The sequence below is a fragment of the Anguilla anguilla genome, chromosome 5 (genome assembly GCF_013347855.1).
Source record: "Anguilla anguilla isolate fAngAng1 chromosome 5, fAngAng1.pri, whole genome shotgun sequence".
Lineage (NCBI taxonomy): Eukaryota > Metazoa > Chordata > Actinopteri > Anguilliformes > Anguillidae > Anguilla > Anguilla anguilla.
The window spans coordinates 35,429,930-35,444,174 of NC_049205.1; the positions used below are offsets into that span (position 1 = coordinate 35,429,930).

Below are 14,245 nucleotides of genomic sequence, written 5' to 3' on the forward strand. Positions count from 1 at the left end.
TGAATAAGTGCACTTGCCTACTATTGAGTACAGTTGTTGAGTACACTTGAGGCAAAATCTTCTCTAAATGTAGAGTACTTAAAATCCTAGAATGTACTTATTTCTGGGGTTTGACTGAGGGTATTCAGGAGCATTTTTATAGGAGAAAACCATTTTGGTCCCATAAATATGAGGCACAGCTTCACTGTAATGTGGTGCAGCTTTGCTGAAGTTTTCCTTGAACTGCAACAACAAGGACACGTGACCGTTGCCCACACAAGGGTGGAACGTCTTCAACACCTCCACAGTACAGTTGGAAAATAGTGTGGAGGATATTTTTATCATACTGCCCATCGCACACTAAACAGTATGCAGTATACTCAGTAGACAGTACACACTTTCAGAACACAGTAGCTCGGAGGCTGATTCGGGCACCCTTGCCCCATCACAGCACATCCAGGCTAGAAGACCCTGTGCACATCCTGCAACAGTGTTAGTCAGCACCAGCCCTGCTTATGCTGCCTTTATATTCAGAGGTGGAAATCCAGGTTCAGAAAGTAAAAGTCCTCCCCAGTATTTTGTTCAAATCAACTGGACTTGCTGCTAATTGGCACAATTCTTCAGCCAGGAGGCAGACCTAATGAGTGAAATTAGCTGGCTGAGTTCATGCATGGAAGAAACACATGGCCAGACTTTTACTTTCTGACCCCTGGACTTTCCAGTGTTTATATTAGATTTCAAATGCTGCCTTTGCTGCAGAAATGGTAATGTTTTTTTGTCTTGTTTTGTTTTGTATTATTTTTTGTTACTGGTCGTAGAATACTTCATGTGCTATTTACAGACACATTGGCTGAATGGATGTCTTTATTGACAGAGCTGCTTTGTGCTTTGGAGTAAAGCAAGGTCCACTTGCCTTATTCACTTTACCTCTCTCCATTCACAGAAATGTTCAATATCTATAACCAATTTAATGCAGTACCTAGATGACACACTATACAACTATTAATTTGATATTAACTATTAATTACCTATTAAAATAGGTAATGTTTCTGGTATTCCGTTTTCACACTCACCTCCATTCTAAATGCTGAAAACCTTGCTGCAAACCTTTTACCTTTACATCAGAAATGATTACTATTTACACAAATCACACATTTAAAACAATCTCATAACCATTTTTAATAATCATATTTTGTGATATCCTTTCATGGGAGGTTCGGAACATTAGTTTTGGTAAAAAATTAATTGTGTACATATGTTCATGTACAATTAAAGGGTAATTTACATCACTCATAAATGTTTGATGATATGCATATTAAGTGTGCTTCATCAACATGCAGTGTCTGGAAGATCTGATCAGATCATCTGACCAAAACAGGTTGAAGTCCAATTCAGCCACACAACTCTCTCTCTCTGTGGTTCTTTGTTTCTCTCCGTGTACACAAACTGCTGCAGGCTTGCAACTTCTTACCAAAACTTTTTTTTAAAATGCAGCAGTCCCAGTTCCTCTGCGCTACCTGCATGGCAGCCCACGCCGTCTTGCTCTCACGAAAAAGGGGGCCACTGCTGAGCGTCTGATAAATGACCCCGGTCACTCGGTTATGGAGAGAGAACTTTCTCTCTCTCTCTCACTCTCTCTCTCTCTCTCTCTCTCTCCGGCTTTTTTCATTGCTTTCTCATGATGTGCAACAGGATGGTCTCTATGGATACGGGGACAAACAGAAGATAACAAGCCCTCGGCCACTTAAAGCGCACTGGAGCCGCGGAGGACGCAGGCGAGCAGGCAGGTGGCCAGACGGGGCAGGCGTGGCGTGTCGCGGTGCAGGCGGAGAGCGGTGCGGTGCAGGCGGAGCAGGCTCAGCAGCGGGAGGTTTGCAGAGGTAAGCGGAGCGCTCGCCCCCGGTGCTGCAGGGACACGCGGCTCTCTCTCTGAGGGCTCAGCTTTCTCCGCACTGACCCACGGCTACGCACACGCTCATTGCATCCATCCATCCGTCCAACACATGGTATGCATTGCTCCACCAGCGTGGAGCATTTTATGCCCTTTGCTTGCAGTCTTTGGTTTACTTTGGAAACTTACTTTTAAGTTACTTTTAATGCCATGATGGCCAACAAGGCATACATGTGTTTAACTGTTATGTAGCCATATTGTTTTATTGAGTTGAAACATTGGGAGCTGCTTGTGATACATAAAATAAGTTTAATATTGCGAGATCTTATAGCTTTTTTTGAATGGTTGACAGAAATGCTAGATCTCAAAAGTGCGAACCCAATAGAACATGTTTCATTTGTTGATGCACTGTTAAAGGGCAGTGATATCTATGATAATTCTATTATTATACTTGGTGGCTGTGCATGAGGATTCAGGTGTCAGTTCTGTTTCTTCCTGGTTGGATGATGTAATAGATATATTTTACTGTGTTTAGAGTACAAACACACCCATGTGTTCACTTTACCCATGTGCTTATGACTAATCCTCAAAAACCTGAATAAAAATGTGGGGAGTTATATTTGAGAGTGAATACAAAATTATGCATCCAAAATAAATACCACAAGCTTCATGTAAACAGAATTTTTGTAAGAATCTTGCTTTTATATATAAAGTAATTCATTCATTGCAATCAGTATCAGTAGCATTGGTTTGAGATATAGTAGCTGTGTGGTTGGAGTAATATTAATACAAGCCATTTTGTAATATTCTGCTAGTAAATTTGGCGTCGTAAATCTTTCATTGTCATTTTTTCCAAAATAATATTACCTTACCTTGTGTACATTTTACAAAGTGGTGTGATTCCCATCCACAGATCATTAATGGGAATTTAAGAGCACCAGAGCATAGATCAGAAAAGCAGAGAGACGTGTCATGACACAGTGGTGGCAGTGATAGAAACTCATTAGGTTGTAAACGTGAGGTCTGTAAATCAGTGGGATTTGCTGTCCTGACAGAGGGGTGGGGATGACTAGCTTTAAAAAGCATCACAGCTATATCTGCTGGCCTCTACAGTAGCACATTTTGGGGGTTTTACTTCTGCAATGTTACACTGATGTGAATAAATAAAACCACATTATTGTAAATTTCACCACAGAAATAGCAGCGTACCTTGCTAAATTTGTATGTGATTTGTATAGGTTTCAGCTCACTTTTGTGAGTAAACCAAGAATACCGTAGAAAGGTGAATGATGCTATCAATAACCTAAAGTCGGAGGAAAACAGCAGCATAAATAGTGGGATTTCATTGTGGCAGAGCAGTTTCCCATGACAATGTTCTCTGTACAAGCAAAAAAGTACAGGCAGAATTGAAAGGAAGTAATCAAAACAAAATTAATCTTCAAGATGTCCATTGGTGTGACAGAGCACAGCTACGTCAGCTCTTGGCTTCAGTGTCAGGGCAAAAGAAAAAGCTTGCAGGTGGATGAAAATGTCTATGGAGTGTTTTCATCCACTGTCTGCCTATTGATATATACTGCAAACATGTTCTGGGCCAGTATGGCCCACATATGAGAACAAATGTGGGTAAAAAATCAAATAAAATGGTTATTTGAAAAGCTGTAGTTCTAACCGCAGTGTAAACATAATTGTGAGTGTAATTGTTGGACTATTTTAAGGTACTAATCACAGGCTAATCAGGCTTCTGTCTGGTCATAAAAATAATGTATTCAAGTATGTGTCAATGTTAGTATTTGCCATAGGTTAACTCAAATTAGTTGTGGTTACAAAAACATTTGTTTGGGAAAACATCTGATTGCGAGTTTTTAGAATGCTGTCATTGGCTGCTGCCCAATGACATATGGCTGGGGAAATATTGTATGGCAGTGCTGGACCAATACTAGTTATGGACATGTTACTAATTGATAGTTGATTACAGCTTGGCCAACAATAGTTGGCCTCCAACAGTGATTGTCGCATTGCCCACCATAACCACTAAATCCAACCTGGGACCAACCAGGTCATGCTAATTGGGTTGCTCTTGAGTACTCAGTACTCACTGATTGTGTAAGCAACATACACTTAACCTGAATCACTCTGGTGAATATCTCACTACATAAATAAATAATACATAAACATCTACAGTAACCATTGTCGGTTTCCCTGGGTAGGAAAAGCATAGGATATGGTGTTCATCACAATACTGGGCACCATAGCCTTGACATTACAGGTTTCAGCCTGCATCATTCGTGCAGTAGCCAGCTATGATTACCAAGAATCCACAGTGGCAGGACAAACAGGTCTTCATTTCCAGGTTGGTTTAAATCAGCCAGTTTTCCTCTTGTCACCATTATATTAATTCTTCCCACTGGACCTGGCTCTATGTCTGGAGATACCATAGCTTCTCTGCTCTCTCCTCAACAAGTCCAAAAGAACTGCTATTACATTAAAAGTATTGGTGATGTCTTCAGGTTTTTAGTGGCTAATGAGCTTCTTCTATGTGGGGATCAGGAGATACTTTGAAGTGAGCACAAGGAGGATTGTCTAGCAGCAGGGCTTTTGGTGAAGTGCACTTTGGAAAATAATCAATTCCTTACTGACATTGCATCAGGTATCCCCCAAAATGCATAAGTGCTCAAAATGAAGTGATTGAAATTTTGGCCACTGTAGTCTTGAGAGATATAAAGAAACAGAATGACATTGCAGATTCTGCTGCTTTCTGTTTAAAGAGTGATGGCATGAGGGATGGGTGCAACACTGAAGATTTCTCTGTTGTTGTCTTCTTTGTGTAATGGTGTGCCAGTGAAATTCTAGTTTGCAAACCGATGTTTGACGCTGATTGATCTGCTGTTTGCAAACCCCTGCAAGAATATAGAGAGCACTTACAGGCCTACATAAAATCTATGTGTCTGCTCCCGTCATGGGTGTTTCTACAGCTGCTTGTGAGAGCTCATTCTCCACGCTCACATGAGTAATGACACCCTCTAGACACTCAATGCTCCATGACAGAAATAAAAACCTGGTAATACTAGCTCATGAAAAGGCAGAGCACTCACGCACTGGACCTGGATGAATCTGTCTCTGAATTTTCTGAAAGAAGCAGAAGGTTAAAGGTATATTATGAAGGTTTTTTATGGGCCTTTTTAGACTCTGTGTTCGTCTCCTCCTCCGTCTTCAACCCCACCCAAACCTCCATTGAAGACGCATCCTTGAGCGCTACAAGCAAGCGAAGAGGTGAGGTAGTCAGAGATATTGAAAATACATATATGAATGATTCCATATAGATGGTAACAGTATAACAGTGTTATAACAATCTTTTACACTGAGTGGACCCCTTAACATGTGAGAACATCATATGGTACACCGTAGTGCAGCTATTTTGTTTCTGGTATTTAGCTATTTTGGACTTTTAGTTATAACTGGGATGTAAACATGGAATCGTGTGTGGAATGAGTAACATTAGCAGGCCATTGGTACAGTACATTATTGCTAGCTGATTCACAAAGTTATCCATATCCTATTCAAATATTAGCCTCTTAATTTTCTCAAATACAACATAATATGCATATGTTCATGGCTATGGCTATGGTATTTATGCAAATTGTAGCTGCCTTACCTGACCTGTGTTCTGGAGTGTTCTGTGTTTGGTATGCAGTAATTGTGCGTCGCTTCAGACAAAGCCACTTCCCAATAAAATGAAATGTAATATTGCATTGTTATAAGGTAGAAATAAATTGTTGAAATATTTGAAATTTCAAGTTATGCTGTGTTTTATAATCTGTGAACATTGATGAGGACGAGACTCTTTGTTTGCAACTTTTTTAGCTTTGTTAGTGAAGTTGACTACACATAGCTAGATAGCATGCATGCTGTATCAAATTCATTTCCCCTGATTGAAGTAAATGCAGGTGAAATACCGATGCCTAGCCAGTTATGTACAAAACTACAAACTAGCCATATTTGAAACAGTTAATCTTGTAATGATAAGGGGAAAAAAATCTTTTTCAAGCATGCCTAATTTTTTACAATATTAAGTCTCTTCACAGCTTATTAAAGTGAATTGACTGAGCCAAAATTATTTCAGTAATCCATTCTGAAATGTGAAACTAAGATACAGAGGAACAGTACTTGGATACAGTTGTCCAGTAAATAAGTGCCTGATGAGAATCCCTGCAGCCAAGATGATCACAGCAATCCCTCAGGAAATTTGCTACCAAAGTGAACAATACAGGTCTAGATTAACTCATATTGCATGATTTATGATACAGAACTCATACATCTGCTAATATGGCCATTTAGAAAAATGGTTTAATTTAAGAAAGTGACACATGCTAGAGTATTTATACTTTTTCCGGCATAATTTTATTAATATAAGTGCATTAATGGCTTCAGAGGTGGTCCCGAACAACAGGTCCCCACAGTGACAGAGAGGATTGCCTCACCATGTGTGGGTGCAGGTGTGGGGTGCAGACAGGATGAAGTCATGTCTTGCAGTCACATGGTACATCTCTCTGCAATTAACAAATCAAAAGATCTGCCATCTCCAGCCTGCCCTTCTATTAAACCAAAACATCTGTCCCCAGTAAATGCACATTATAAGCCTGGGGTCCGTTAAATAAAGCACCAAATGCACCTATTCATTAAACTCAGTTTGTTTTTAAGAATTTTGAATACGGACATTTCAGTTAACAGATGGGTTGGTTGTGCCAGTAACTTTTCATTACACTGTTAAATCAGGGCTTCTATTGGGTTCGTAGTGTTTCTCCTCTCTGCAAGTAGTGACGCCATATGGTATCAGGCAACATTAAGGGCATAGATTGTTTATGTACAAAACAGACGTCATTAGGGAACAAAGAGATCGCAGATAGGATGGACATGCATACCCAGTCAAGGTCCCAGAGGGTATTTAAACCAGGCTAGAAGACCAGTGCGGTGTGGGTAGCTGTACCGCAAACTTATGTTGTGTTTCAGTGACCTTCCCGTTGGCCAGTGTGATTTACAATAAACTTTTACTTTCTTCAGTAAATTGTTTGTTGTCTTAGTGAGTTCCTGCATTGTCCTGACTTTGATTCCACGGGAAGAAGCTGGGTCCTAACACTTCCCAAACCATGCCCTGGGCTATATGACTTTAATGGCCTACCTAAGCACTTGCCACTTAATCTAAGGCAGAGCCAAATATCTCATAAGAATAGAAGTATTCAGTATTCATTAAGTGTAAAACAAGGAATTTAGTTAGGGGAACTCTCCTCTCCATATGCATAAGTGACTCTATAGTTATTTTCCGCACACTTTCATGTGATGCTTCTAAACGTATTTTCTAAAATATGTTCTGACTATTGTGGCTATCACCTTGGCATATAGTATTTAGAGATTAGGATTTATTTGACTGTCTTTTCCAGATTTTCTCATGATGGCACAAAACACAGACATGGAACTGCTCTTGGACTCCTTCAAGAAGTTTGCCATCCATGGAGACACCAAAGCCACTGGGAAGGAGTTGAATGGGAAAAACTGGGCCAAACTTTGCAAAGACTGTAAGGTCATTGATGGAAAGAACGTCACCAGCACCGATGTAGATATCGTATTCACTAAAGTGAAGTAAGTGAATATGTTCACTTTTAAATGTATCTTTTAAACATTAGAAGCTAAGGCTGGACCATTCTTTGTTAATATATTCAGTGTTCAAGACAATAAATTGATACAGTGATTAAACATGGCATTTTCTTTGACTTGTTCAGACAGCAGTGTGTATTTATTTATTTTTTTGTAAATGTTCAGAGCAAAGACTTCTCGGGTCATCACTTATGAGGAATTCCAGAAGGCTCTGGAGGAATTAGCGCCAAAAAGATTCAAAGGTCAGAGCAAAGAAGAATCCTTGAAGTCCATCCACAAGTTGATCGAGGGCAAAGAGCCCACCAATGTTGGCATAACGGTAAGAGCAAGCAAAACTAAAAATTTACTCATTAATCTGAATAAAGGTTCCTATGGCCGCAGATCCCATGTGCTCAATGTTGTCAATGTCTAAAATTAATTTTGCCAAGCATGCTACCGAGGGTCGGGCAACATACACTCTACAATACCAAGTACAAGCAGCAAAGGTTACATTAATTTTATTGACAGGTATACATATTTTGTTTAGTTGGCTGTTTACCCTGCTGGCTGGAGAGCAAATAGCTTTTTAATTGTGCTTAACACTCATCTACTTATCACTCACTACCCCAGTTTTTGTGACCAGATATTGCCTATTGGCAAAGCTAGTCTTGTTGGCTACATGCACTGTATGCAGTTTTATGAATTACATTGGAGGGATGACAGGAATTGTTTTATAAATGGGATTATTGAAAGTGAAACATCAATAAGAGAAACTAAACATGCATATTTTTATATTTTTTAACACAAAACTATGGTTCTACAAACTCAAATATTTCAGAACAATCTAAGCTGCAGTTTTATGCAAGTAAAGGTTAAAACTCAATCCAGGCATTGTAACCTACAGAATGCCATGATCATTTTTCAGATCTGCCAACTGAACATTTTGTGATCAATCCTATCAATCCTATGCTATTGGGCTTGCATGAGCATGCCACAAAAAGCCTGTCCAACCTGCATGGATGAAACACATTCTCACACCTTATCACTACCAGTAATAAAACCTGTAAATCTTTGTTAATGTTTTGTGGTGTAACTGTGGTGATATTTTGCAGAGCTGCAAGCACTTCCAAATGTCAACCTGGTAATTCTTGTTCTTGGTGGCAATGATTCACAATAACTCTGTTGCACAATATCCCGTTGCCGTAAATCTGTCGGTGTGTGTGGTCACAGCCTGCCAGATCCACACCAGAAGCTCATGGTCTTCTCCTACAATGACTTACAGTGTTACATGGCCTATCCTAATTTGTTTCTGTCAACCTGTGCTTAATTTGACACAATACACCAATTCCATACTCATACAGTAATTACATTGGCAACAGTATGTATTGGGCCACATGATTCTCAAATGTCAAAGCCAGCACTCATTCAAAGACATATACTAAATACGGCATAGTGTGAATTGCGTTATTCTCATATGGTATGGAGGATTACGTACTGACACAGAAATGCTTAATTGATACAAATACTATAATGTGTAAAAATTCTTTAGCATTTACATTTTTATTAAACTGTTGTATCATGTCATTTAAATCCCAAATTGTCCTGACAAAAATATTTACCCTTGGTGTATTGGTATATCCAGAGAGTAGAAGACTGGAAGTGTCAGATGATACAGACTGATGACGGCACTGTCTCAACTACTCTGTGATCTTTTGTAAACTCCACATCACAATTATAGGTCATTTACGCTGCAACTTCCATTTAAACCCATTGATTTGAACTAAATGGCTTTTATCCTTCTGCACATAACAGTTGCCCCAGCTCAGTGTTCATCTCTGACAGGCAAAGTGAGCATTTGAATTTGGGAATAAAACCCTACCTATGCTAATTGCTGCATTGATGTGAGTGCTTAATATTGTATAAATTCAACCATGCTTCTACACAACTCTTTCTCTCTGTTCGCCAAATCGGAATGTCCTCTCATGACCGCAGACCTGTCACATAATTGCAGTTTCAAATGCTTTGTGAAATTGGGATGAAACATGTGTCCTATAACAGCCAAGCAGTAAGCCACTGTCTTATCACTGTGCAGTTCACCAGCTGAGCTTGGCAGTTAGCATACCAGAGAACCGCACAGCTAATACAGCTGCAATTAATGAGAGGAACTTCTATTTTGCGATGAATCTGGTTACATGGATCCAACTGCTGTTCCCTGGCCTACTAGGCCTGTGCTCTCATACTGTATGACTCCCTGGGGGCACAGTTAGGGTTTGATTCTGGACCATGGGACAAATCGCTGCAAGAACCAATGCTTTAGCTGGATATACCAAGATTCAATATTAGTACATTGTGCCAGTTCATGTTAGCATATGAATTATGACACTTTTGCAGGAACATTTAAGATATAACTCTATGACTCGTTTGTTTTCGTCTTCAGAAAGTAGCCAAGACTGCCACAGTGGAGCGCTTGACGGACCCGTCCAAGTACACGGGTTCCCACCGAGAGCGCTTCGATGAGAGCGGGAAGGGGAAAGGCAGGAGCGGGCGGGAGGAGCTGGTGGAGAACACCGGCTACGTTAGCGCGTACAAGAACGCGGGGACCTACGAGGAGAAAACCAAAGCCAAGTGAACCCTGTGACGTAGGGCGGAGTGAGACGAGCTCGCTCATCCACGTTCGGGGGCTTGAGACTGAATCAGAGCTCGGCCAACATCCGCAGCCCGGTAATTAACGGCGGAGAGCCGCGGTTTCCTGGAGCTAACCGGACTGCAGAAACGATTGCCTTTTGATCTCCGGCAAATATCCCGCGGCTCAATTTCAACGCATAAAACGAGACTCACAAAGCGGGAGCCTGCTGATGGAGTGGATCGTCTCTTTATGGAGTCATCTTATTAATTCTCCCTCTTTGTTTAAAACCCAGAGGAGTAATAACACAATCTGCTCTGTTTTGCTATGTATGATTCTGAATATTTCTGTGTTAATGTATTGCTTTCAATTGCTGACTTCAATCATGTAATTCATGACTCTGTTACTTAAATATGCTCCTGTTTGTAACCTATGCACTGCTTTTTAGTTACTGTTATATTGCAGTCTCATTCCCAATTTCTGGTTTGTAACTTGTTAGTTTACTGTCTTGTGTAACTTTGTAACTTTGTGTTTTATGTGAGGATCCCCCTTGCAAAAGAGATTTCGATAACACAAATATCCTTTTCTGCCAGGTTGTTTACCAGCCAATTACAACATTTATCAATTGCACATCTTTATTTGACCTCTTTGTCCCTTAAAGCTGTTACCTTCAACATAATCAACAATTCATTGTACTGTAATTACATTTTCTAAATACATATTTTAAGACTATGCTAGCATTTGTTCCATAATCCAGGATGTTCAAAATCTATTAAACAATTATTTGTGCTTACTGCTTTATTGTATATTTCAGAAATGTTTCTTTTTAAAAGCGATGTCCTTATTCTTCCCTATTATTGTGGTATAAGCAAGCTGTGTTAAAACTGGAAAAATAAATACATTACAATAAATACATACATAATACATACAAGTGAAGTGTCACTACCTACAATTTTTTATTGATAAACCATATGGCTCTGCAATGTTCAGGTTGTGAATTTCAGTAGTATATGGAGTGTGAGACTGACTGATAAATACTTTCAAAACTGGATAAAAAAGTAAAAAAAAAGGATAAGAATTGTTCATAACCCAGATATATAAATAAATATATAAAGGGCATTTTCTTTCATTTTCTGTTTACATTTCTTCATGGTCATTTGACATTTAGGAGCAATACAGGAGCTTCTGCATTATGGCTGTATGCATTGTAGCTTCAAGGCTGGCAGTCTTCCAAGAGAAATGCTGCAGGTTTTGAAGTCACGCACACGCATGCACACACACACACACATGCATACACACGCACACACACCGTTAGCATTCCTGAATGAATGCACCCAGTGAAATTCAGCAGACTTCGAAGAGCACCTGCATTTCATTCTCGCACATTGACAGTCCTTGCAGAGTGTGCATCAGCATAGCATACCTGTGTTTATACCACACATTTCATCCACTCCTTCCCTATAATTAGCCACATGGCCAGAGGCGGTTTAAAAGCTCATAGGAGCTTCTCCTTACCGAAGCAGTATATCAGACCCGAGTTAACGACCTGACGACGTGCTCCGCCCTGAGACGCCGGACCCAGGCAGCTGATTTGAGGTCAGGGCCCCGTAGCCACTCCCCACATTTTGCTCTTCCCTCTCCGCGCCCTCCAGCGGGAAGCAGGAAGCCGCTGTGGGTGCCTCGTTGCCACGGCAGCCGGCGCGTACACAAAAAAACACTCCGGCACCTGGCCCCGACGGACCTCTCTCTCCTCTCTGTGTTTGCAACCAAACACGGGCGTTCATGGCAACGCTTGTTTGGGACAGCTCTCTGGAAGCCCTAATCAAAAACATCTCGCAGACGAGGGGCGGCCCTTCGCGACCCCTCCCTTCGTCGCCGCCTGTCACAGGCTGACGGATGACATCACGGACAAGTCCGACGCGCTCTCGTGAAACTCCTGGGGCGTTCGCAGTAGCTGCTAAATTGGCTGATTAATTGCCCATTAGCTCTTCGGAGCAAGACAAGCCTGACCGGGTCTGCAGACGTAACCAGCCCCACATGTCAAGCCCCGAAGCCCCGGCCATATTTCACAGGAGCTCCTTCTGGCTGTTCACCTGCCTCCTGACATCAGGCTGAATTTCAACACCCTTCCGCGCCGTTTTCGGACGCGCGTCGGTGGCGCTGAATCAGCCCGAGCGTGCCTCGCTGCTCGGTGGCCGGGCTTTACTGTGAGAGAGGGAGGAAAAAGGGCACGGGGCTGTGAACATGTGATGTCATCACCGCGTGATGTCATCGCTAAATGGCTGTCATTTCAGACACAAACCTGAAACGCTTTATTCTTCAGGTGCTTTGTTGTTTGTCAAAGGCAATGAATTTCACTGGGTGCTAATTTTATTCATGCGTGAATTTATTTATTTATTATTTTTTTTAAATGGGTGCAAACATGCACATTTTCCTTAAAATAACTGTTTTTCTCTGTTGAGGACAATCAATAACATAAGTCAGTGGACTACTCTTGAAGCCTGATCTAATGTTTATTTTATTCTTAAAGCCATTGTTTCAGCAGTAAAAACATTCCCTTGCAGAGGGCTCGGTGTTAAGTGTACTGTGCACATTCTGCACTATGACTTCTTAAACAATGAGCGATGGAAATCTAGTCCAAGTGCTATCCAAGGGCCAAGGGAAAGAATAAATATTATTCCCCATTTTATTCGTTGATTAGGAACAATGCCCGCAATTACATAACAGTTAATGATCGTGCAAATTACACCACAGCTCATGCATGCTTTGTTAATGGGGGCTATTATTTTTGGTCTGTAGTTTTCAATTGAGACTGAATTACTGTCACAGAGAAAAAAGGAAAACAACAATAAATTACTTGCATGGATTACATCCAAATACAAGAGAAGTGGTACTTTGGCACAGCCTATTGTGCTCTGGCTACACACATTACATGAAAACAAATAAAAGCACAATACTGTTTTAGGGACTGCCTGTGTTTTTATTACCCATAGAACTGCTGTACAGATCTATAACATGTTCTCTGTTAAAGTCATTTTAAATTATCCTGTGCTCATACAGTATATGCTTATTATAATGTGCAACTAGATGCATTCAAACAAAACAGAGCCTCCAATAAGTCAGGCATGATTGGGACAACATGATTCCCTTCACATATCTATGCATAGACTGACTTTATGCCCTTTGAGTGGATAAATTCAGTTCATAGCACCTTATAAACTGTCGCAACCTGACTTGCTACTTCTAAAGCAAGGCAACAACAGAGAGCACTGAGTTGCATTGCCAGTTCCTGGAATTGAGCACAGAAGAAGGCAAACTTTTGAAGGTTTGTATTTACCACATGACTAATCAGGCAAACACCTCAAAGGCTAATACAAATGATACAGAAAGAATGCATTCAGGACCAGTCGTACACGTACGTCAGCCAGTCTGGGCATGTAACAGTCATGTGCAGCTTTGTTCAGAATGGCGGTATGTTTGAGACCAGAGTTTGACCCCCACCTCCTTTCTTCCGCAACTTTGTATGTTGGCTTTGTCGGTGTTATGCCGTCATTGATTCTCTTGTTGGGAGGATCATAAATCATACACTCGTTAAATTCTCTTTACATTTCAGAAGGTGAAGAAGAGTAATGGTGGCTTTCAGAAAGGGGTCAAGACTTTAAGGTGTGCCTTATAATAATTATGGAATTGGAATAATTAATGTGCTCCCAAGGGAAAATGACAGTCACAAATGATTTCTACTACAGTGGATTTCAGTCTTTCTATTGTTTTCTAGTTTTCTTGTTTCGAGGTGATATTACTGGGTTTACTCCGGGTACTCCGGTTTCCTCCCACACACAAGACATGCATGTTAGGTGCACTCCTGCAGTTGCCCTTGACCAAGGCACTGGCCTCAGAACTGGAGTTGGTCCCCGGGCGCTGCACTGCGGCTGCCCACTGCTCCTACGTAACTAGGATGGGTAAAAATACAGAGGACAAATGACCCCACAGGGTTCAATAAAGTATATCTATCTATCTAATCTATCTATTAACCAGATCCATGTGTGTAATAATACAAGAACTTGAATTTGAAATTATCTTTTAAAATGCATTTTAAGTAGTTCCATGTTCATTGCTGGAAAAAA

General features: G+C 40.8%; 1 protein-coding gene across 4 annotated transcripts; it reads left to right on the forward strand.

Annotated features, from left to right (window-relative positions):
- Positions 1-1,653: 1,653 nt before the first annotated feature.
- tppp3 (tubulin polymerization-promoting protein family member 3) lies at positions 1,654-11,043 on the forward strand. Of its 4 annotated transcripts, none has more exons than XM_035417304.1 (5): positions 1,654-1,859; positions 5,054-5,140; positions 7,306-7,504; positions 7,685-7,838; positions 9,936-11,043. In XM_035417304.1, exons 3-5 carry the CDS (start codon positions 7,314-7,316, stop codon positions 10,125-10,127), a joined length of 537 nt encoding a protein of 178 aa, XP_035273195.1. In that variant the 5' UTR covers positions 1,654-1,859; positions 5,054-5,140; positions 7,306-7,313; the 3' UTR covers positions 10,128-11,043. The 4 variants fall into 4 exon arrangements, with proteins under 4 accessions (XP_035273195.1, XP_035273194.1, XP_035273196.1 ...); XM_035417305.1 differs by lacking the exon at positions 1,654-1,859 and adding an exon at positions 1,869-1,985; XM_035417303.1 differs by lacking the exon at positions 5,054-5,140 and having other exon boundaries at positions 1,657-1,859.
- The last annotated feature ends 3,202 nt before the right edge of the window (positions 11,044-14,245 follow it).

Excerpts from the sequence above, each read along its gene's own strand:
- tppp3 (XM_035417304.1), top strand. The coding sequence starts at position 7,314 with ATGATGGCACAAAACACAGACATGGAACTGCTCTTGGACTCCTTCAAG. Across the intron at positions 7,505-7,684 it reads ATCGTATTCACTAAAGTGAA|AGCAAAGACTTCTCGGGTCA; the intron begins GTAAGTGAATAT and ends GTAAATGTTCAG. Across the intron at positions 7,839-9,935 it reads CCACCAATGTTGGCATAACG|AAAGTAGCCAAGACTGCCAC; the intron begins GTAAGAGCAAGC and ends TTTCGTCTTCAG.